The 25,558-nt window shown below is 46.5% G+C and overlaps 2 protein-coding genes across 2 annotated transcripts in view; both read right to left on the bottom strand.

Annotated features, from left to right (window-relative positions):
• Nucleotides 1-25,558, bottom strand: part of LOC140360017 (E3 ubiquitin/ISG15 ligase TRIM25-like) — a 246,013-nt gene that overhangs the window by 86,754 nt on the left and 133,701 nt on the right. The window lies entirely within an intron of this gene.
• LOC140359234 (CCR4-NOT transcription complex subunit 9-like) lies at nucleotides 16,303-24,533 on the bottom strand. Its single transcript, XM_072444097.1, has 8 exons — nucleotides 24,452-24,533; nucleotides 23,508-23,693; nucleotides 22,887-23,002; nucleotides 21,813-21,922; nucleotides 20,658-20,767; nucleotides 20,486-20,584; nucleotides 17,649-17,740; nucleotides 16,303-16,499 (listed from the first exon to the last, which is right to left on the bottom strand). Exons 1-8 carry the CDS (start codon nucleotides 24,467-24,469, stop codon nucleotides 16,328-16,330), a joined length of 903 nt encoding a protein of 300 aa, XP_072300198.1. The 5' UTR covers nucleotides 24,470-24,533; the 3' UTR covers nucleotides 16,303-16,327.

Raw genomic sequence — 25,558 nt, 5'->3', positions numbered from 1 at the left:
CGATGAGACCGATGAGAACAATGAGAACGACGAGAACGACGAGAACGATGAGAATGATGAGAACGACAAGAACGACGAGAACAACGACAACAACGAGACCGATGAGACCGATGAGAACGGCGAGAACAATGAGAACGACGAGAACGACAAGAATGATAAGAATGATGAGAACGACAACAACGAGACCGATGAGAACGATGAGAACGACAAGAATGATAAGAATGATGAGAACGACAACAACGAGACCGATGAGAACGATGAGAACGACAAGAAAGGCGAGAACGACGAGAATGACGAGAACGACGAGGACGTCGAGAACGATCACAACGACAAAAATGACGAGAACAACAAGAACGACGAGAATGACAAGAACGACAACGACGAGACCGACGAGAACGATGAGAACGACAAGAACGATGAGAATGATGAGAACGACAAGAACGACGAGAACAACGACAACAACGAGACCGATGAGACCGATGAGAACGGCGAGAACAATGAGAACGACGAGAACGATGAGAACGGCGAGAACGGCAAAAACAACGAGAGCAACGAAAATGACAGGACGACAAGAATGATGAGAAAGACGAGAATGACAAGAACGACAACGACGAGACGACGAGAACGATGAGAACGACAAGAACAACGAGGACAACGACGAGAACGATGAGAATGACGAGAACGACAACGACGAGACCGACGAGAACGATGAGAACAACAAGAACAACAAGGACAACGACGAGAACGATGAGAATGACGAGAACGACAACGACGAGACCGATGAGAACGACAAGAATGATGAGAACGACAAGAACGAGACCGATGAGAACGAGAAGAACGGCGAGAACGACGAGAATGACGAGGACGTCGAGAACGATGACAACGACGAAAATGAAGAGAACAACGAGAAAGACGAGAATGACAAGAACGACAAGAACGACAACAACGAGAACGACAAGAACGATGAGAATGATGAGAACAACAACGACGAGGCCGACGAGAACGATGAGAACGACAAGAACGATGAGAATGATGAGAACGACAACGACGAGACCGACGAGAACGATGAGAACGACAAGAATGATAAGAATGATGAGAACGACAACAACGAGACCGATGAGAACGATGAGAACGACAAGAACGGCGAGAACGACAAAAACGACGAAAATGACGAGAACGACAAGAACGACGAGAAACACAAGAATGACAAGAACGACAACGACGAGAACGATGAGAACGACAAGAACGATGAGAATGATGAGAATGACAACAACGAGACCGATGAGACCGATGAGAACGATGAGAACGATGAGAACGACGAGAACGACAACGACGAGACCGATGAGAACGACAAGAATGATGAGAACGACAAGAACGAGACCGATGAGAACGAGAAGAACGGCGAGAACGACGAGAATGACGAGGACGTCGAGAACGATGACAACGACGAAAATGAAGAGAACAACGAGAAAGACGAGAATGACAAGAACGACAAGAACGACAACAACGAGAACGACAAGAACGATGAGAATGATGAGAACAACAACGACGAGGCCGACGAGAACGATGAGAACGACAAGAACGATGAGAATGATGAGAACGACAACGACGAGACCGATGAGAACGATGAGAACGACAAGAATGATAAGAATGATGAGAACGACAACAACGAGACCGATGAGAACGATGAGAACGACAAGAACGGCGAGAACGACAAAAACGACGAAAATGACGAGAACGACAAGAACGACGAGAAACACAAGAATGACAAGAACGACAACGACGAGAACGACAAGAACGATGAGAATGACGAAAATGACGAGAACAATGAGAACAGGACAAAAGCAAGACCAAACGAACAGAGCCAGGACTATACCAGGACTAAACCAGGCCTAAACCAGGACTAAACCAGGACTAAACCAGGACTATACCAGGACTAAACCAGGACTAAACCAGGTCTAAACCAGGACTAAACCAGGTCTAAACCAGGACTAAACCAGGACTAAACCAGGACTAAACCAGGACTATACCAGGACTAAACCAGGACTAAACCAGGTCTAAACCAGGACTAAACCAGGACTAAACCAGGACTAAACCAGGACTAAACCAGGACTATACCAGGACTAAACCAGGACTAAACCAGGTCTAAACCAGGACTAAACCAGGACTAAACCAGGACTAAACCAGGACTAAACCAGGTCTAAACCAGGACTAAACCAGGACTAAACCAGGACTAAACCAGGACTATACCAGGACTAAACCAGGACTAAACCAGGTCTAAACCAGGACTAAACCAGGACTAAACCAGGACTAAACCAGGACTAAACCAGGACTAAACCAGGTCTAAACCAGGTCTAAACCAGGACTAAACCAGGACTATACCAGGACTAAACCAGGTCTAAACCAGGTCTAAACCAGGACTAAACCAGGACTAAACCAGGACTAAACCAGGACTAAACCAGGACTAAACCAGGTCTAAACCAGGACTAAACCAGGACTAAACCAGGACTAAACCAGGACTAAACCAGGTCTAAACCAGGACTAAACCAGGACTAAACCAGGACTATACCAGGACTAAACCAGGTCTAAACCAGGACTAAACCAGGACTAAACCAGGACTAAACCAGGTCTAAACCAGGACTAAACCAGGACTAAACCAGGTCTAAACCAGGACTAAACCAGGACTAAACCAGGACTAAACCAGGACTAAACCAGGTCTAAACCAGGTCTAAACCAGGACTAAACCAGGACTAAACCAGGACTATACCAGGACTAAACCAGGTCTAAACCAGGTCTAAACCAGGACTAAACCAGGACTAAACCAGGACTAAACCAGGACTAAACCAGGACTAAACCAGGTCTAAACCAGGACTAAACCAGGACTAAACCAGGACTATACCAGGACTAAACCAGGTCTAAACCAGGTCTAAACCAGGACTAAACCAGGACTAAACCAGGACTAAACCAGGACTAAACCAGGACTAAACCAGGACTATACCAGGACTAAACCAGGACTAAACCAGGACTAAACCAGGACTAAACCAGGTCTAAACCAGGACTAAACCAGGACTAAACCAGGACTAAACCAGGACTAAACCAGGTCTATACCAGGACTAAACCAGGTCTAAACCAGGTCTAAACCAGGACTAAACCAGGACTAAACCAGGACTAAACCAGGACTAAACCAGGTCTAAACCAGGACTAAACCAGGACTAAACCAGGTCTAAACCAGGACTAAACCAGGACTAAACCAGGACTAAACCAGGACTAAACCAGGACTAAACCAGGTCTAAACCAGGACTAAACCAGGACTAAACCAGGACTATACCAGGACTAAACCAGGTCTAAACCAGGTCTAAACCAGGACTAAACCAGGACTAAACCAGGACTAAACCAGGACTAAACCAGGTCTAAACCAGGTCTAAACCAGGACTAAACCAGGACTAAACCAGGTCTAAACCAGGTCTAAACCAGGTCTAAACCAGGACTAAACCAGGTCTAAACCAGGTCTAAACCAGGACTAAACCAGGACTAAACCAGGACTATACCAGGACTAAACCAGGACTAAACCAGGACTAAACCAGGACTAAACCAGGTCTAAACCAGGACTAAACCAGGACTAAACCAGGACTAAACCAGGTCTAAACCAGGTCTAAACCAGGACTAAACCAGGACTAAACCAGGACTATACCAGGACTAAACCAGGTCTAAACCAGGACTAAACCAGGACTAAACCAGGACTAAACCAGGACTAAACCAGGACTAAACCAGGTCTAAACCAGGACTAAACCAGGACTAAACCAGGACTAAACCAGGACTAAACCAGGTCTAAACCAGGACTAAACCAGGACTAAACCAGGACTATACCAGGACTAAACCAGGTCTAAACCAGGTCTAAACCAGGACTAAACCAGGACTAAACCAGGACTAAACCAGGACTAAACCAGGACTAAACCAGGTCTAAACCAGGTCTAAACCAGGACTAAACCAGGACTAAACCAGGTCTAAACCAGGTCTAAACCAGGACTAAACCAGGTCTAAACCAGGTCTAAACCAGGACTAAACCAGGTCTAAACCAGGACTAAACCAGGACTAAACCAGGACTAAACCAGGACTAAACCAGGACTAAACATGTCTTGCTTGCAGTAAAAACACTCTTCTTCTTCTTCCTGTCCGACTCTGAGGCAGGAAGCTCTTAAAACCTGCACTGTTTGTTTGATTTTCGAGTGAAGACGTTGCATCCATTCAAACGTGACCTTGTGCGCAGCAGTGCGCTGTAAACACACTTACATGTAACGGGAGGTTCCATGGTTCAGGCCCCGGCTCCAGCTGTTGAGAAGAGACACAGGTTTTTACTTTCTGAGGTCGCGGGAGAACAGCCAAAAAAATGGAAATGTGGATTGCAAAAGTTGAACACAAAGCATTCTGGGAGCAATTTAGAAAGGCAAGAGTCAACAGTATTTGGGGCAGTGCTGGAAGAAGTTACTTACGTGAAAGTGCAGATACAGAAGTAAATCGCATGAAAAAATCGACTTAAAGCACTAAGTACACAGAGGTGGCACGTCGCTGGATTTAAATGGAAATAGAAAGTTAAAACCACACATTCATCACTGGAGGAGTCAAGAACAAATAAAGATGAATTACCATTTGTTCGTATAATCACTGTTACAAGCTCAATACATTAGCATAACTGTTTTCCAAACATTTGTAAAATAAACATTTAAAATGGGTCAATAATACATTCATTCATATTACAAACCCTGTTCCCCGTCGGCTGTAGCGTGATCTTTGGGTTTTTATCACTTTCACCATGTTTTTCTATGTTTTCACCTCTAACCGTAGTTTACTTAACTTTGCGTCTTTTCTTTGACTCTCAAGAAACTTCTGGTTTCCGGGACAGCGAAGGGAACCAGGACAGCAAAGGGAACCAGGACAGCAAAGGGAACCAGGACAGCAAATGGAACCAGGACAGTAAAGGGAACCAGGACAGCGAAGAGAACCAGGACAGCGAAGAGAACCAGGACAGTAAAGGGAACCGGGACAGTAAAGGGAACCACGACAGTAAAGGGAACCACGACAGCAAATGGAACCAGGACAGCGAAGAGAACCAGGACAGCGAAGAGAACCAGGACAGCGAAGAGAACCAGGACAGTAAAGGGAACCGGGACAGTAAAGGGAACCACGACAGTAAAGGGAACCACGACAGCAAATGGAACCAGGACAGCGAAGAGAACCAGGACAGCGAAGAGAACCAGGACAGCGAAGAGAACCAAGACAGCAAAGGGAACCAGGACAGCGAAGGGAACCGGGACAGCGAAGAGAACCAGGACAGCGAAGAGAACCAGGACAGCGAAGAGAACCAGGACAGTAAAGGGAACCGGGACAGTAAAGGGAACCACGACAGTAAAGGGAACCACGACAGCAAATGGAACCAGGACAGCGAAGAGAACCAGGACAGCGAAGGGAACCAAGACAGCAAAGGGAACCAGGACAGCAAATGGAACCAGGACAGCAAATGGAACCAGGACAGCAAATGGAACCAGGACAGCGAAGAGAACCAGGACAGCGAAGGGAACCAGGACAGCGAAGGGAACCAAGACAGCGAAGAGAACCAGGACAGCGAAGGGAACCAGGACAGCGAAGGGAACCAAGACAGCGAAGAGAACCAGGACAGCGAAGGGAACCAAGACAGCAAATGGAACCAGGACAGCAAATGGAACCAGGACAGCGAAGAGAACCAGGACAGCGAAGAGAACCAGGACAGCGAAGGGAACCAAGACAGCGAAGGGAACCAAGACAGCGAAGGGAACCAGGACAGCGAAGAAAACCAGGACAGTAAAGGGAACCAGGACAGCGAAGAGAACCAGGACAGCGAAGGGAACCAAGACAGCAAATGGAACCAGGACAGCAAATGGAACCAGGACAGCGAAGAGAACCAGGACAGCGAAGGGAACCACGACAGTAAAGGGAACCACGACAGTAAAGGGAACCACGACAGTAAAGGGAACCAGGACAGCGCTGGGCGTTTTTCTGTTGCTCTAAACACGTCTGTCACGCGTGACGGGCGTCTGGCACACACACCCAAACGGGCGCGCCCCACACTTGGACAAGCTCTGGAGTGAATGATTTCGCCTTCACTCTTATGTTCAGGGTCGTCAGCGTTTTATCGACGGAAGCAGCACCCGTCCCGGCAGCTCAGAAACCCAATCTCTTAATGTGCTTTTCTGCTTCCCACGCTGCAGCAGAGCCTCCTCGGTGCTGCTGCCGACTGTTCAAACCATCCCACCGCCGCTAATCCAATCAAACATGTCCGTCAAAGTATGATTTATTCACGCAGCCTCTGGTAAACAAACGCACAAACGTCTCGAGCGCCTAACGAGCCAATCAGTCGGCCAATTCATTAATTTTACCCACAAAAAGTCCAGCCACTTCTCTCAAACTGGCCGGACCGCAGCGCTGGCCAAGACTGCGGCTGGAGAAAAGCATTAGGATTTAAGTCCATTTGCCGACCGCCAAAGGGAAAATCTAATTGCCAAAGGGATTATGTGTCTCTTTAATGAGTTTGTTGGGTTAAAAAAATGAGCGAGTTTGCACGTTCTCCCTGTGAGTCTGAGTCGCAGTTTGATTTCACAATAAACATTCGATCAATATTCGGTCATTTGGAGCTTGTTTGTTTGTCACGTTCGGTTCTCACAAACACCCAACTTCAAAAACAAGGCTTTCTGGACCTTTGGACACGTTTATGATGTAATACATAATTATATCAAAGAGAGTGTATGAAGTCAAACTGTTTGTCCTCGAACGCTTTCATGTCAAGAGCAGAATCATGGAACACCAGAACTACTCAGCCTCGTGTTTTGAATGTTGTACTTCACTTTGTATTTCACTGAATGAATAAAGACGTTTACACAAAATAAAATGACATAAACAGAAGTGATGGGGCGTGGCACAAACCAGGAAGGGCCCATCCTTAGGCCACGCCTACAATTAATTATTTAGCTCAAATTGACAGAAAAGCTTCTGGTCAGATGAACGGATGAAAATCACACTGAACACTTTATTTTTGACTGTAAAAAAAACATCTTTTCAGTAAAAATGTATTAATATTAAAACATTTTGAAAAAGTTGTATTTATTTATTTTTTCCAATCAACTCAGAAGTATATGTATATATTAGTATTAAGATTACTATTATGAAAACTATATATTTTATTATATTGATTTTTCTTTCAGATAAATTCATAATAATTGTTCCATAATTTTGCTCCATGATGTCGAAAACCTTCAAAACATTTCTTACAAAGATGTTGTTTTTACTGTAAATATTCTGTTCCATTTTTTTGTCTCTAATTGAATATTTTAACGCTTTGACTTGACTAAAATGCAGCTAATAATAATCAAATAAGTATTCACACTAATTGTGAGGCTATTATAAATGCATTAAACTTTAGATTTCATACTATTGAGAACATCTTTGAAACGCACGATGACAATGATGCGTTTTGTATTTTACGTCCTTCTGCGTCGCACATTTCAAACTCTGAGCTCCAGGATCAGAAGCTCCGTTTTCTCACATTTCAAATACGCTTTTGTCTGCCACAGTTTTAACTCACGACGCACCCAAATCATTATTTAAAATCGTTAAAAAATTGATCTAAAACGACCCAAAAAAAAGCCTTCTGGGTAGAAAAAACCGCCGGCGCTCAGAACGGAAAACAGACGGAAAACAGATGAAATAGATGAATATTTCTGTAGAATAATAAAACACAATGACGGACGGGACTGACGATACGGGCGGGACAAACGTAACGTCAAAACGACGCACTGTTGTTTGGGCCGTGTTTTTGTTTGTTTGTCGCGGGAAACGTATCGAGGGCGCGAAAAAGAAGACGGTAAATGAGACGCAGATGATGATAAATCATCTGAACCGCGGCGGCTTTTGGAAGTGCAACGTCTCAGGTCGAGGAATGTGCTTTCCTCGCACCCGACCGACACATTCCGCACGCGACGCAGCCGGTATGAAAGTCACCGTGCCCGTTTTCCACCCGCCATCCCTCCTGCCCTGACGCCCTCCCTCCCGCCATCCCTCCCACCCTCCTTCCTGCCCTCCCGCCTGCCCTGACGCCCTCCCGCCCTCCCTCCTGCCCTAACGCCCTCCCTCCTGCTCTCCCTCCCTCCTGCCCTAACGCCCTACCGCCCTCCCTCCTGCCCTAACGCCCTCCCTCCTGCTCTCCCTCCCTCCTGCCCTAACGCCCTACCGCCCTCCCTCCTGCCCTAACGCCCTCCCGCCCTCCCTCCTGCCCTAACGCCCTCCCGCCCTCCCTCCTGCCCTAACGCCCTCCCTCCTGCTCTCCCTCCCTCCTGCCCTAACGCCCTACCGCCCTCCCTCCTGCCCTAACGCCCTCCCTCCTGCTCTCCCTCCCTCCTGCCCTAACGCCCTACCGCCCTCCCTCCTGCCCTAACGCCCTCCCGCCCTCCCTCCTGCCCTAACGCCATCCCTCCCACCCTCCCTCCCTCCTGCCCTAACGCCCTCCCTCCTGCCCTGACGCCCTCCCTCCCGCCATCCCGCCGCGGAAACGCCGGCGGGTTTATTTTTAGCCCGACGTGTTTTGGTCGCTGTCCGTCTGAGTCATCAGAGTCCGCGGGGATCGGACTGACCACAGCGTGACTCAACCCGGCTGCTCTCCATAAACTAACAGCAGCTATTTATCTATCTTTATCTATTGTTACAACTATTTATCTATCTTTATCTATTGTTATATCTATTTATCTATCTTTATCTATTGTTACATCTATTTATCTATCTTTATCTATTGTTATATCTATTTCTATTGATTTCCCGCTCGTACATTTGGGCGCGGTCGCAGTCTAAGCGAGGCAGTTAAGGGCCGTAAACACCTCTTGACGTTTGGTCGATGAATCGATCGTTGGCGTCTTAGTCGACCGCGTTCTTTATCGTTGGATTTGTCCCAGAGGTGGCAGAGGTTTGATATATTGAATTGGATTAATGTTGCATAAATCACATGTGGGATCATATCACTGTGTGTACTATTATCACGAGGGCCCCCACAGCCCCTGAATGTCCTGGATCCGCCCCTACAGCCCCTGAATGTCCTGGATCCGCCCCTACAGCCCCTGAATGTCCTGGATCCGCCCCCACAGCCCCTGAATGTCCTGGATCCGCCCCCACAGCCCCTGAATGTCCTGGATCCGCCCCTACAGCCCCTGAATGTCCTGGATCCGCCCCCACAGCCCCTGAATGTCCTGGATCCGCCCCCACAGCCCCTGAATGTCCTGGATCCGCCCCCACAGCCCCTGAATGTCCTGGATCCGCCCCCACAGCCCCTGAATGTCCTGGATCCGCCCCCACAGCCCCTGAATGTCCTGGATCCGCCCCTACAGCCCCTGAATGTCCTGGATCCGCCCCCACAGCCCCTGAATGTCCTGGATCCGCCCCCACAGCCCCTGAATGTCCTGGATCCGCCCCTACAGCCCCTGAATGTCCTGGATCCGCCCCTACAGCCCCTGAATGTCCTGGATCCACCCCCACAGCCCCTGAATGTCCTGGATCCGCCCCTACAGCCCCTGAATGTCCTGGATCCGCCCCCACAGCCCCTGAATGTCCTGGATCCGCCCCTACAGCCCCTGAATGTCCTGGATCCGCCCCCACAGCCCCTGAATGTCCTGGATCCGCCCCTACAGCCCCTGAATGTCCTGGATCCGCCCCCACAGCCCCTGAATGTCCTGGATCCGCCCCCACAGCCCCTGAATGTCCTGGATCCGCCCCTACAGCCCCTGAATGTCCTGGATCCGCCCCCACAGCCCCTGAATGTCCTGGATCCACCCCCACAGCCCCTGAATGTCCTGGATCCGCCCCTACAGCCCCTGAATGTCCTGGATCCACCCCCACAGCCCCTGAATGTCCTGCTCCAGCGTCACCCCAAATCCTGCTGATCGAGGCTCTAGAAACACCACAGGAGGCAGGAGGAAGAAGAAGAAGAAGAAGATCTAGAGCTAGAACTAGAACTAGAACTAGAACTAGAACTAGAAGAAGAACCAGAAGAAGAACTAAAAGAATAAGAAGAACTAGAACTGGAAGAAAAAGAAGAAGAACTAGAAGAAGAAGAACTATTCACGCTTTCTGCTGCACTTATGAAAACATGATGAAGACGTTTGTGAGACGTTTGTGAGACGTTTGTGAGACGTTTGTGAGACGTTTGTGAGACGTTTGTGAGACGTTTGTGAGACGTTGAAGCACTTTGTCTTTCCCAAAACGTCCGCCTCAAACTGAAGCTGTTTCTTTTGTTGGGTTGAGTTTGTTTGGCATTTGCAGTTAAATAAACCACATGGTAAAAGTGCATAAAACGACCACAACTGTCGCGCTCCAAATCCAGACACATTGGACACGTTTTACTCTGATTTTGCTCTGCTCAGGTTTAGACTCAGGCGGAAATCATCCAAACTGTGATTCAGGGACTTGGAATTAAAAATAATATGATCTTTTTTTAAATCCAGGTTGATTGACTATTATATTATGTTGAGAATTTTAGGTTTATTTCTAATTTGTGGATTTGAAGCAGAAAAACGGATCCCGATTCTGCCCAGATTTGATTGATTTATAATATAAAACTTCTGGAATGATGAAGTCAAGTTTGATTTAGGCTTAACTTTGTGGAGACTAAATAGAATTGCTTCTAAGATAATGTGAGCTGAATTGTTCAAATAAACCCCAACATTTTAGTGACACTGGGACATGAATAAAACATCGAGCATCATATTTCAATTACAAACAGAAGAAGATGCAAAAACAGTGGTCAGAGAATTCAACCAGAGCAAAATGCAAATATTGTGCAAACTCGAGGTTGAAGTTTCACACGTTCAAACTGCGACTGAAAACCAATAGTTTTGTTTGTATTAAAAGTGTCACAGGTTCATCTGACCCTCGGCTCTGTGTCTTCAGCCCCCACATGTTCACTATGTCCAGAAATCCTGAGCGTCTCCAGGACCTGAGCGTCTCTGAGCGTCTCCAGGACCTGAGCGTCTCTGAGCGTCTCCAAGACCTGAGCGTCTGGGCGTCTGAGCGTCTCTGAGTGTCTCTGAGCATCTCTGAGCGTCTCTGAGCGTCTCCAGGACCTGAGCGTCTGAGCGTCTCTAAGTGTCTCTGAGTGTCTCTGAGTGTCTCTGAGCGTCTCTGAGCGTCTCCAGGACCTGAGCGTCTCTGAGTGTCTCTGAGTGTCTCTGAGCGTCTCCAGGACCTGAGCGTCCCTGAGTGTCCCTGAGTGTCTCTGAGTATCTCTGAGTGTCTCTGAGTATCTCTGAGCGTCTCTGAGCGTCTCCAGGACCTGAGCGTCCCTGAGCGTCTCTGAGCGTCTCTGAGCGTCTCCAGGACCTGAGCGTCCCTGAGCGTCTCTGAGCGTCTCTGAGCGTCTCCAGGACCTGTGCGTCCCTGAGCGTCTCTGAGCGTCTGCGTTGAGTGAGTTCACCTGAACAGAACTCAGCTTTGTGCACTGAAAGTTTCCTATTTATTTCAAGGCGTCAGTTCAAACAGGAAGACAGTATTTACCCAGAGAATGTCCCTCAAATCACATGTTTGTGAAGTGGACACAGAAGCTGGATTGTGGCATCTAAACCTCAGTCTCTCTCTTCTGCAGAGTCTGTGCAGCAGCGATGACTCAGACCTGCTGAAATCCAGACTTTACAGCAGAAAAACACGACCTTACCTCAGTTTGACTTCACTGATGGTGGACGTCCAGAGAGAGGCAGAGTCCAGGACCAGCTCTGCCCAAGAACAGGCTCCGTTTGGGGGGTGAAGATTCCAGAGATTCACCGTTAGCTGGAGGTTTAAAGACAGAGGAGTGGCTACTGGGAAGTCTGCCCCGCCTCTCTCTCTCTCTCCTCCCCTCTTTCTCTCCCTCTCTCTCCCACTTGCTCTCCCTCTCTCCCCCATCTCTCTTTCTCTCCCGCTCTACCCTCTCTCTCTCTCTCTCTCCCCCCTCCCTCTCTCTGTCGCCACAGTAACCTGATATAATGGCCTGCTCTGCTCCCTCCTTGTTCCTGCCCCTTTTCCTCTCTTTCCTTCCTCAGGACACACCCTCTCGCTCTATGAAGTTTTCACAAGCAGAAAGAAGCAGAAAATAGTTCTAAAAAACAATGACAATACATTGTAATCTGTGTTGGGTGAGTATTTACTAATACTTAGTTACTGAGTATTTACTAATACTTAGTTACTGTAATTCAGTTATAATAACCCCAGAGCTGTTTAACTTTTTCATCATATATACTTTGAGAGTTTAATAATATATATCCATCCATTTTCTACCGCTTGTTCCCTTTCGGGGTCACAGGTGACTGGAGCCTATCCCAGTGACTTTGGGCCTTAGGCGGGGTGCACCCTGGACAGGGGCCAACTCGTCGTCGACACTGAGTCACCAATTTTACCTAACACAGTTATCTGTCCTATCTGTATCTACCTGTATCTACCTGCGTTGCAACAATGAAATTTCCCCATGTGTGGACAATAAAGGATGACCTTATCTTAACATGCAGACTCCACCCAGAGAGATCATGTGATGTTTGTCTAGTCTGGGAATCAAACTCATGATCTCCTTCTTGGGAGGCAAGAGCGCTAACCACCTTTGCCACCGTGCGCCCCAAAATGTATATATATATATATATATAATTGAAAAATAAATAAATAAACTAGATTATGTGCCATTGTGAGTGTCTGCGTTCTTGCGTAAAAGTACATGTGTGTAAGAGTACTACCTGTGTGTAAGTAGTACTGGTAGTACTACTAAGATAAAAAGTCAGATTTAATTGACAACAAATTAAATTAAAGCCGCGCTAGTGGCGATGATGCTCTCCCCTTCCCGCTCGTCCATGTTTTCTGCTGCGTTTTGCGTCAGACCAATGACGCTCAGTAATTCACAGCTGATGATTGCGTAGTTTGCAACTCAATTAGTTGTTTGTCCTGACACATTGCAAGATGGTGCTGAACGTAGACCTGAGCAGGGAGAAAGAGAGAGAGAGCCTCGGTGACCCGGCTGCACCCCCTCCTCCCTGTACCACCGTCACCTAGCAACAGAGACGCTAATGCTAACGTTAATTAGCATTAGCAATTTACTTTTGCAAATCCTGAAAAAAAGTACAAGATGTACAAATGTCAAAAGCAACTAAGACGGTGAAAGCGATCGTAAAGAGGTAAAAGTTGATGAAATGTGTGAAAGTGTCGAGGAGTGGAAACAAGTCCAAAATCCTAATATGGAAAAATAAATGGAAAACAAGAACATAAAGTGTCTGCTTTATGACACAGACACTCAATAAAAGCACTGTTCAATTTATACAACAGGACAATTACAAATAAAGTGATAGTGAACGTGATATTTATCTTGAGGGAATGAGTTACTTATACGGCAGGTGGCCTCTTGGAGGCGCTCTTAAACACATATGGACCCAGAATGCACCGCTCCACGGACCGTGACGTCAAAATCAGACATTATTTTATGCTGGGGATGAGTTCCTGGCGCGTAGTCCATGCTCCAAACACTTAGCATACATCCACCAATAATCATCGAGTATGAAGCTAACAGCTAGCTCAAAGTTAGCATACATCCACCAATAATCATCGAGTATGAAGCTAACAGCTAGCTCAAAGTTAGCATACATCCACCAATAATCATCGAGTATGAAGCTAACAGCTAGCTCAAAGTTAGCATACATCCACCAATAATCATCGAGTATGAAGCTAACAGCTAGCTCAAAGTTAGCATACATCCACCTATAATCATCGAGTATGAAGCTAACAGCTAGCTCAAAGTTAGTGTACATCCACCGATATTCATCGAGTATGAAGCTAACAGCTAGCTCAAAGTTAGCATACATCCACCAATAACCGTCGAGTATGAAGCTAATAGATAGCTCAAAGTTAGCATACATCCACCGACAACCATCGAGTATGAAGCTAACAGCTAGCTCAAAGTTAGCATACATCCACCAATAACCGTCGAGTATGAAGCTAATAGATAGCTCAAAGTTAGCATACATCCACCGACAACCATCGAGTATGAAGCTAACAGCTAGCTCAAAGTTAGCATACATCCACCGACAACCATCGAGTATATAGCTAACAGCTAGCTCAAAGTTAGCATACTGACGACAGTGGAGTCCATGTGTGTTTTTAATGCTCATCAAATGTCTTTTGCTCAAAACATTATCGTCCAAAGCAAGTGTGGCCAATATATCGTCATGTGACTTTAGGAACTGTTTCAAACCAATAAGAAAACAGGAAACAAACAGTTCAAGTCTGATTTACGATCGGCGCAGGAGCACAACCAAAACGCAAAACATAAATAACTTGCCAATCAATATTTTTAACAATCTACGTTTGATTTGAACAGATGTTTATGAAATACAAAATACAAATTTTCCTTTAATCTACTTTTTTGTGCGATTGGCTAAGAACGACTGCTGTCACTAATACTTTTATACACTTTTGTTTCATGCTGAGTAAATAATAATTAAACACACCACTTGATAAAGGACTTCACGATTTGATTGTATTTAGTGTTTGGTTTTCTGTTGAAAAGAGACAACGCAAACATTTTAAAAAATAACTTTATTTCAATTCATTCACACGTCTTTGACACTTTATACAAAAATAATGTGTGATTTTATTAGAGACGTGACGTTTGGTCAAGGCTCAGACATGAAAATACAAAAACACGTTTGTTTGCATTGGCCACATCCACAGCCACAGCGTGCGGAAAATAACATAGACATGGAGTTAAAACGACTCAAATTCAAAATATGATTCTTAATTTAGGTCGTTTTTTTAAGTAAATGGAAATCATTTCTGGTTCCGTGACATGTTTTTTCATTTACTTGACGGCACAGTGAGGAAATTGTGAATTCAACATACAAAACCTAACCATTTGCCAAATTATTTAAGGTTTTTATTCCTTAAACATGGCAATTAATTAGTAAAGAGGATTCATTCTGTTGCCGTCTTTGTTAAAACACATGTGAAAAGACCTGTTTTTGAGTGGGTTCAGTCCAGATAACGATTAGTAATGATCAAAACACAAACATTGCAACGATTATTTTCTAGAGTCGACCAAACCAGTGTTTCTAAAACTGTGGTTAAGGCACGATTTATCTCCCTCTGGGAACAGAAGGATCAATGATGTAGACCTTTTTTAGACCTGGTTAAGTCCCGGTTTAGACCTTTTTTAGTCCTGATTTAGACCTGGTTTAGTTCTGGTTTAGACCTGGTTAAGTCCCGTTTTAGACCCAGTTTAGACCTTGTTTAGACCCGGTTTAGACCTTGTTTAGACCCGGTTTAGACCCGGTTTAGACCCGGTTTAGACCCGGTTTAGACCTTGTTTAGACCCGGTTTAGACCTTGTTTAGACCCGGTTTAGACCCGGTTTAGACCCGGTTTAGTTTAGACCCAGTTAAGACCCAGTTTAGACCCAGTTTAGACCCAGTTAGACACAACCAGACACTTTACATGAACAGTTTAGTATCAGATGCACTAAATCATTTAAAAATCCTGCACAAACCGTTCATATTTTGAGTCGTTTAAACTCGTGCAGATGCGTTTTTGTCGCGTGCGGTGCTCGGGGGGATCACTGCGGGGGGCGTCACTGCAGGGGGGGGCGGCGTCACTGCGGGGGGCGTCACTGCGGGGGAGGCGGCGTCACTGCGGGGGGGGGGGGTCACTGCAGGGGGGCGTCGTCACTGCAGGGGGCGTCACTGCAGGGGGGCGGCGTCACGGCGGGGGGGGCGTCACTGCAGGGGGGGGGCGTCACTGCAGGGGGGGCGTCACTGCAGGGGGGGGCGTCACTGCAGGGGGGGCGGCGGCGTCACTGCAGGGGGGGAGGCGGCGTCACTGCGGGGGGGGGGTCACTGCAGGGGGGCGTCGTCACTGCAGGGGGGCGGCGTCACGGCGGGGGGGGCGTCACTGCAGGGGGGGGCGTCACTGCAGGGGGGGCGGCGGCGTCACTGCAGGGGGGGCGTCACTGCGGGGGGCTTCACTGCAGGGGGGCGGCGTCACGGCGGGGGGCGTCACTGCAGGGGGCGTCACTGCAGGGGGGCGGCGTCACGGCGGGGGGGGCGTCACGGCAGGGGGGGGCGGCGTCACTGCAGGGGGGGCGGCGTCACTGCAGGGGGGGCAGCGTCACTGCGAGGAGCGGCGTCACTGCGGGGGGGGTGTCACTGCGGGGGGGGTGTCACTGCAGGGGGGGCGTCACTGCAGGGGGGGAGGCAGCGTCACTGCGGGGGGGAGGAAGCGTCACTGCGGGGGGGAGGAAGCGTCACTGCGGGGGGGCGTCACTGCGGGGGAGCGAGCGAGATCCCCCTGGGGTCCGTCACCTGTCCCTCCTGCAGGTTCTTGACGAGCTGAGCGAGCCATCTCTTGGTGGTCATGTCGTCTTTCAGGACGTGTGCGAACGTTGCGTCTTTGAGCTGGTCGGGCAGACACTGACGCAGCGCCTCTCTGGCTCTGCTCGGGGGGGAAGAACAGGCTCGTTTACACACCGATTTACTCATGACTTTTCTATCGCTCAAATGTCTTCACAAACTTTAAATGACTGCACTGCACGTCGTTAAACTTTTACTCGAGATGTGCACTTTCCTCTTCTGCATTATTAACACTGATGGACTTAACACGGACAAACTGGAGGAGGCAGAACGTGGTGTCTATTTTTATCTGTGCGAGTGTCTTTAGCGCCCTCTAGCGTCTGCTTTATCTGCGCGTGCGAGTGTCTTTAATGCCCTCTAGCGTCTGCTTTATCTGCACGCGTCTTTAGCGCCCTCTAGCGTCTGCTTTATCTGCGCGTGCGAATGTCTTTAATGCCCTCTAGCGTCTGCTTTATCTGCACGTGTCTTTAGCGCTCTCTAGCGTCTGCTTTATCTGCGCGTGCGAATGTCTTTAATGCCCTCTAGCGTCTGCTTTATCTGCACGTGTCTTTAGCGCTCTCTAGCGTCTGCTTTATCTGCACGCGTCTTTAGCGCCCTCTAGCGTCTGCTTTATCTGCACGTGTCTTTAGCGCACTCTAGCGTCTGCTTTTGTCTGCATGTGTCTTTAGCGCCCTCTAGCGTCTGCTTTATCTGCGCGTGCGAGTGTCTTTAATGCCCTCTAGCGTCTGCTTTATCTGCACGTGTCTTTAGCGCCCTCTAGCGTCTGCTTTATCTGCACGTGTCTTTAGCGCCCTCTAGCGTCTGCTTTTATCTGTAAGTGTGTCTTTAGCGCCCTCTAGCGTCTGCTTTATCTGCACGTGTGTCTTTAGCGCCCTCTAGCGTCTGCTTTATCTGCGCGTGTTTTTAGCGCCCTCTAGCGTCTGCTTTTATCTGCGCGTGTGTTTTTAGCGCCCTCTAGCGTCTGCTTTTATCTGCGCGTGTGTTTTTAGCGCCCTCTAGCGTCTGCTTTTATCTGCAAGTGTGTTTTTAGCGCCCTCTAGCATCTGCTTTTATCTGCGAGTGTGTTTTTAGCGCCCTCTAGCATCTGCTTTTATCTGCGAGTGTGTTTTTAGCGCCCTCTAGCGTCTGCTTTTATCTGCGCGTGTGTTTTTAGCGCCCTCTAGCGTCTGCTTTTATCTGCAAGTGTGTTTTTAGCGCCCTCTAGCGTCTGCTGTGGTGAAGTGTCGTTCACCTGAGATTATCGGAGAGTCGGAGGTAACAGCGGACGACGTGTTTGAGCAGACGAGCCGAGGGTTCTTTCGAAAGCTGCAGCACCATTTTACCCTGAAACAAACAATAAACAACAGTGTTAAGGCAGCGCAGTAAACACGTCAACAACAGTGTTAAGGCCGCGCAGTGAACACATCAACAACAGTGTTAAGGCCGCGCCGTAAACACGTCAACAGTGTTAAGGCCGCGCAGTAAACACGTCAACAACAGTGTTAAGGCCGCGCAGTGAACACATCAACAACAGTGTTAAGGCTGCGCCGTAAACACGTCAACAGTGTTAAGGCCGCGCAGTAAACACGTCAACAACAGTGTTAAGGCCGCGCAGTGAACACATCAACAACAGTGTTAAGGCCGCGCCGTAAACACGTCAACAGTGTTAAGGCCGCGCAGTAAACACGTCAACAACAGTGTTAAGGCCGCGCAGTGAACACATCAACAACAGTGTTAAGGCCGCGCAGTAAACACGTCAACAGTGTTAAGGCCGCGCAGTAAACACGTCAACAACAGTGTTAAGGCCGCGCAGTAAACACGTCAACAACAGTGTTAAGGCCGCGCAGTAAACACGTCAACAGTGTTAAGGCCGCGCAGTAAACACGTCAACAGTGTTAAGGCCGCGCAGTAAACACGTCAACAGTGTTAAGGCCGCGCAGTAAACACGTCAACAGTGTTAAGGCCGCGCAGTAAACACGTCAACAGTGTTAAGGCCGCGCAGTAAACACGTCAACAGTGTTAAGGCCGCGCAGTAAACACGTCAACAAGAGTTTAAGGGTAAAAATTCAACCCTTTAGCATTTTATATCCGATTTCAGTTTCATATTGAACTTATGTTATGAAATACTTCGTTTTGCCTCCAGCCGACTCTGCTCTGGAATCTAGAACATTCCACAGACACATCATGTTAACCTCTGTTGTCAATCTGCCCAAAGGAAACGCAAACTGGGCAGGATGTCTCCATGAACGTGCTAAAGAAACAATTCAAAAAATGCCTTTACTTTTCAGTCCAGTTGAAAAATGTGGAGTAGAAAGTACAAAAACTAAACGTAAAACGCTTCTAGTCAAATGTACTTACAGCGCCCCCTACAGGCTGGACCACTCATTGAACTCAAACGGAGTTAAAGGTGCCATAACATGCTTTTTTTTCACGTTTCGTAGTCTATCCTAAGTGTATCATTGATAATAATAAGTGTTGTGCAACACCCTTAACATAATAGTTAAGAAATATCACCCAGACCTTGGACCCTCTCACCAACCCGGAAATGCAAACGGCTTGGTTTGATATTCGCCCCCACCCTTGTGAAGAGCCATCTGGCTCCCCCGCCCAACCCGTGACAGTCTCAGAGAGCGTGTGTGCCCCGCCCACCCGTGACAGTCTCAGAGAGCGTGTGTGCCCCGCCCACCCGTGACGTAGTCTCAGAGAGCGTGTGTGCCCCGCCCACCCGTGACGTAGTCTCAGAACGTGTGTGTGCCCCGCCCACCCGTGACGTAGTCTCAGAACGTGTTTGTGCCCCGCCCACCTGTGACGTAGTCTCAAGAGCGCGTGTGTGCCCCACAGCTGTTAGCTCCGCGGTGCGCCGCTGTGCGCGAGTGAGTGAGAAAGAGTCTACTTTGAGCAAAATAAAACTGGTGTCAATTCTACAGCGTGCGCAGAACAGATCTATCCATCTATCTCTATCTCTATCTATGATATATCTATAAATCTAATATAGATGCCTGTGGTTATGACGCGGTCTTGTAGCCACCCCCCGTCAGTTTGGAGATTGGAGGAAAGGAGATAGTCTGTAATGTAGCTAAAAACTGCGGGAATCAATAACAAAAACACTCTGGACATATATGAAGCACAAATAGCAATGTAAGAAGGTTAAAAGCTCTGAAAAGTCGATTTTGCATGTTATGGGACCTTTAAGATAAATATATTTAAAATTTCACAAAAAAATCATTTTATAGGTGTTTAATTGTACTTCCTGTTTGTAATTGATGACATCACACTAGGAAATTACCCAGCAACCACTGGGCCAAAACTCCTCTATTGCCAATTTAGTTTAATTTGACAAATAAAAATATGAGAGCAACTTTATTTTAGTCAAAAAGTTGTTTCTTTTGTGTAAATGTAACCAGTTCATATATTATTGCATAATCACACAAAATCGTTATTAATTTTGTTTTATATTATGTTCAACATGCCTGGTGTTTGTTTTATTGTGCCGTCAGTGTCCTCCAGCCCCTTCTTCTTCTTCTTCTTCTTCGTGTGTTCCCTTATATTCCCCCTATAAATGTGATGGACGTGACTTCCTCTTCCCTTCTGTTCTCTCCGTGCGGGGAAGAGGTCAGTCATCCCTCGGGTCGTCCTTCATGTTTTGTATGTAGTGTGTTGATTTAATTGTGTTATGTCCCTTTTAGTCTGGGCTGGAGTTGCCTCGTGGCACGTTTGACTTTATTTTTGTGTTTCTGTTTACCAGTTTACCAGAATAAACGGATAAAACCGTGTCTCGTGGCCACTCAATTAATCCACAACGCAGGAACGATCCGGTCACATAAATACTGCATATACTTTGACTGAAACGAGGTGTGATGTCACTTCCTCTCATTACCTTACGATCTTTCCACTTTTTCTCCACAAATACCTGCTCGATTGATGTAAAACTATCATTTACATGTACAACGCATATAAATACACCAAATAAAGTCAAAATCAGATGATCATAAAAACCTGCCATACGTCCCCTTTAAACCACCTGCCTGAAACTGAAAGTACAGTATTTATGGAGCGCTGGAACGTTCCGGGGTCGTTCTGGACTCGTACCAGGATCATGGCGACGTGCGAGAAGCGCTCGTAGGTCTGACAGATGTAGGCCAGGCCCGTGTCGTCCAGCAGGATCTTCTGCAGGATGAACGTGGCCACCTGAGGAGAGAGAGAGGGAAAAGACTCGTTCAACACGGCGTTCCCACTTTCCCCGAAATCAAAGGGCCATTACGGTTTTGGAGAGCTCGCTGCCCGACTCCATGATGCGCAGGCACAGCGGGATGATCTCCGTCGTGAGGAGAAAGTTGATCACTTCCTGTTCGTCCGTTTTGACTAAAGCTCCTGTCGGGAAAAAAAAAACACGTTTATCACAATTAGAGGTTATTTTTCTGAGCGGATAAAAAGACGATGGAGTGCGACGGAAAAGACGAGATCGAGTCGAGCGGTTGTGTTTGGATCGATTGTCGTTATCTGGACTTTTACCTTTAATCAGTCGATGAGGGAAAGGATTATTTATACTTTAGAAGAGACTTTTTAAATACTTTATCAACAAAATAAAAGGTGAAATGTGACGACTCAAAGCTTCCAGAGAGAGAAAATGTACAAATGAAGTGTTTTAATGTTTGAATTTTTTGACATTTTGATTTAATAATTCCACTATTTTTGTTATAAAAAGCTGTTTTTGCATGTTTTTTTTACTTTTTTTGTGCAGATAAAGATGAGGATGATCAAAATACAACTACGATGAACTACTGAACTTGTATTGTCGATTATTTTATTCTCTCAAACACATGCCAAAAGACAATTTAGAACAAAAACAGTGGCATTATTCAATCAAAATGTCAATAAAAAGAATAAACTATTTTGGATTTTCCTCGTTAAAACACTTCATATGTACATTTTCTCTTTCTGGAAGCTTTGAGTAGTCACATTTCACCTTTTATTTTGTTGATAAAGTATTTAAAAAAGCCTCACTGATAAAGGTAAAAGTCCAGATAACGACAAACAATGATCAAAATATATCTACGATCACTGAACTTGTGTCATCGATTATTATATATAGTCGCCAAGTCGATTGTACAGACTCTCAAACACACGCCAAAAGACAATTTAGAACAAAAACTGTGCAATTATTCAATCAAAATGTGGAAAAAGGAATCAACTATTTCAGATTTTTTTCAATAATTTGTCTATAAACGCGATATTCAGTTTGAAATCTATTTAAAAAGTCTCAAACGTGCAGTAAAACTCTAGTCAACCATTAAAACCCTCGTAATTATTATCCACAAGCATTTGGACTGAACGTGAGTGAGAGCTTTGACCCTTGACCCTGGGGAAGCGTGACGGTCAGAGCTGCGGGCGTGGCTCTGGCGTTTGCGGCTCGTACCGATGACGCCGAGGCTGGTGAGGCGCAGGTACTCGAAGGGGCGTGTCTTGCTCACGGTGTGAAGGAACGGGTACAGGAAGAGCGGGATGTGCGCCGCCAGGAACGCCGACCTGTAGGGGTCAAACAGGGGTCAATCAGGGGTCAAAGAGGGAACTAACAAGGGTCAAAAATGTGTCGAACAGGGGTCAGACAGGGGTCAAACAGGGGTCAAGACCGGCCAAAGGAAAGATAGCAACGTGCAGAGGTAAAAGTACTGTTCTTCGGGCATTTGTACTTCGATTAAAGCTTTGAACTAATAAATGCACAAAAATAAACCAACTCGACCAGTTCAAAAACGACGTGCGCAGGCTTTTAGATAGAGTGCAAGGAGGGTGTAATTTTTATTAATACATTTTAGAAAAGGGAATATCATCATTAAATCGGGTCTGGAAGGGTTTGACGATAGTCCGCCCGGGGCTGATTGGTCGACAAAGTTTGTGTGCTTGGCTCTGATTGGCTGCCGAGCCGTGGTCTGGAAAATGCCGAACCTCCACAGCCAAATACCATGTAAACTACGGCGCGATACGCTGCTCCTAAGTGGCAGAGTGTGATCCGCACGGCCGAGACGCGCAGGCGGCGCGAGAGTATGGAAAGTCAATATGATACGAGAGGCGGGCGGGCGCCACTCTAGATCGCCATGTTGCTTCTACGTTAAAAGCGCCGCTTTATTTTGTAAAAGCGCCGCTTTATTTTGTAAAAGTGCCGCTTTATTTTGTAAAAGCGTCGAAAAAATGTCGTGATACACATATTGGCTTTCCATAGCCTTCCCGCGAGCGCGAAAGGCGCGACCAAACATTTTTTAAGCCCCCGGTTGGACGGGGTGTTTTCAATTCCTAGCTAAAAGCCTTGACGTGCGGCGGTGAAAGTAAAAAGCATTAGATTTTAAACTCATTTTTGGACTTTGTTTCGACTCTTGCACCAGAAATCACGGCATTTTGAAACTGGAAACTATGAAAAACCTCTCCCGGGTGACCGAGCGGACCGAGCGGACCTCGTAAACTCCAGTGAAAGTGGACAGAAGCGTGTGGAAGTCACCGTGTTTCCGGGTGCGAGGCGACGCACTGCAGCAGAGCCAGAGCGTTGCACACTCGGTTGGACTGATGCGCCGTGAGCGTGGGAGGGTTTATGGACGGGTAGATGTTCACGATCTCCTGAGAAAGAAAGAAAAGAAAGAAATATAAAAACACAAGAGCGCATCAACTCGTGCGGGTAAAAGAGCATCAAGATCTGGACCGAAGAAGCAGTGTAGCAGGGCGGCGATGGTGCCACACGAGTGCCAGAGCACGAGCGCCGGGCGTGGCAGCGGTGGTTACCTGTAGCAGGGCGGCGATGGTGCCACACGAGTGCCAGAGCACGAGCGTCGGGCGTGGCAGCGGTGGTTACCTGTAGCAGGGCGGCGATGGTGCCACACGAGTGCCAGAGCATGGGCGTGGCAGCGGTGGTTACCTGTAGCAGGGCGGCGATGGTGCCACACGAGTGCCAGAGCACGAGCTCCGGGCGTGGCAGCGGTGGTTACCTGTAGCAGGGCGGCGATGGTGCCACACGAGTGCCAGAGCACGGGCGCCGGGCGTGGCAGCGGTGGTTACCTGTAGCAGGGCGGCGATGGTGCCACACGAGTGCCAGAGCACGAGCTCCGGGCGTGGCAGCGGTGGTTACCTGTAGCAGGGCGGCGATGGTGCCACACGAGTGCCAGAGCATGGGCGCCAGGTCGGGCACGGACTCGCGCTTCTTGCTCAGCTCCAGCAGGGCGTTCTCTCTGGTCTCTGGACTCGACAGCTCGTTGATCCACTGGTAAATCTTCTCCCTGTCGACCTGCACCAGAGCCGACGCGTTACTCACAGCCTGCAGACAGAAGGGGAGGAGCAACAGCAGCGCCATGGTTACAGAAAAGAAAGCTTTGAGTCATTACAAAGCTGATGATGCTGTGCAGAGTTTAATATTCTCATGTATTTATACCAAAACCTTGCAAATTGTCAGGAAGTTCATCTAGAAACACATTATATATCACTTTATATAAACAGGAAGTGAAATTCTATAAATAATTTCAATGATTAAAAGACTTAAATATTTAAATGTTTTTTTTTTTGCATTTCTAACAAAAAATAAGCAACTATTTTGAATTTACAGAGTAAATAATGTCCGTTTACCTAATACAAGGAATGTAAAGACGCCTTGACACACAATTTTATGAATATTTTACACATAATGTCTAGTAAAACCTAAAAATTGCCTTTGTGTGAGTAATAATCTCCTACTAGAATGAACAAAGTAAATGCAAGTATCTCTGAGTGGTTTTCATTTAACAAAAATCAACTTTTTCATTTTATTTAATATTTTGTGTCTAATCCAATTCTGTGCATTAAAATCACACATAATTCACATTTTCCCTCCATTCAGAAATGTGGAACGTAAATAAACCAGTTTATAACATAACTTTATGCAAATATTTTCGTTCAAACACTTGTAAAGTATAAGATTAGATGAAAACACTTCAGACTGACTGAATAACACACCATAACATGACCATAATATCAGTTTTAAGTGGTTACAAACAAATACAATGGAGTAAATATCACGTTTATCTCGTGCTAAATACTTACAGCTCCCGTGGCCAGCATTATCCCAGTGTTTGTACCGTAAGAGCGGGTTAAATATGATTAAATAAGGCTAAATAAGTCACTTTTTGGGCACTTTTTGTGGATGTTGCTCCGGCTAACAGCTAACTCACGCTAAATGTCCACATACATCGATGTCCTTTAGCACAAGAAACACAAAACACACGCGTAACATACTCGAAAAGGTCTAAACTTTTACTCCTTAAGTCGGAATAACAATGTGCGGCTTGAAAAAGAAGTAAATCATTGAATGTTTTGTCCACGCAACAAATTGGAGCCATTCAGAATATAAATAACAGGAGATCTCGCGAGATCTTGCATTGCCTCCGGTATTATTCTAGAAAACAGCGTTATTATTTGGGATGTTATTATTAATTATCCTTTTCTCTTTCTTCTCTCGTTGAAAGAATAAATATGAAAACAATGTATGAATTATGTGAGTGGGTAATTATGTTAATATTTGCCCTTCTCCTCTCCACATAAGACACCTTTATGAGCTCGCGCTACATGCTAACACACATAGCATCTTTGTTCTTTGATATGTTCGACTATACGAGCAATTAAACAACTTAATGAGGGAAAACGCGTGCAGAAAGTTGTAGAATGTGCGAGATTTTGGACGGGAAACACCGCTCATCCCTGAAGGCTAGAGTCACCATGGATACTGTTACCGTGGTAACTGCGGCGGTCATCTTGTGATTGTAGGAGCAGCTAAATGCTACTAAAGAAATTAATTTAATACAAGGCTTGAATTGACATTTATTTATATATTTTTATCCTGAAAATGAAGGGAACTCATTCACATTGTTTCTCTCTATTATGAAATTAATCTTCATGTGCAATTACTGTCGTGATCACATGCAATGGTATTTATGTATTTATTTATTTGTCTATGGGAGTTTTTATTTATAGGAGATCTTCAACTGAAAGTGTTTTTCAGACTTCCTATAAGTGATCTGTTCTTCTGTATCTACCTCTGTATCTACCTGCGTTGCACCAATGAAATTTCCCCATGTGGGACAATAAAGGAATATCTTATCTTATCTTATCTTCAGCTTAAAGACACTGCACTGGATATTTCATGTGTCGATA

The sequence above is a fragment of the Eucyclogobius newberryi genome, unplaced genomic scaffold (genome assembly GCF_026437365.1).
Source record: "Eucyclogobius newberryi isolate DKJ021-1_F unplaced genomic scaffold, fEucNew1.0.hap1 SCAF_14, whole genome shotgun sequence".
Classification (NCBI taxonomy): Eukaryota; Metazoa; Chordata; class Actinopteri; order Gobiiformes; family Gobiidae; genus Eucyclogobius; species Eucyclogobius newberryi.
Note: the sequence above shows the minus strand (reverse complement) of the source record. Positions and strands in the feature narration are given on the sequence as shown.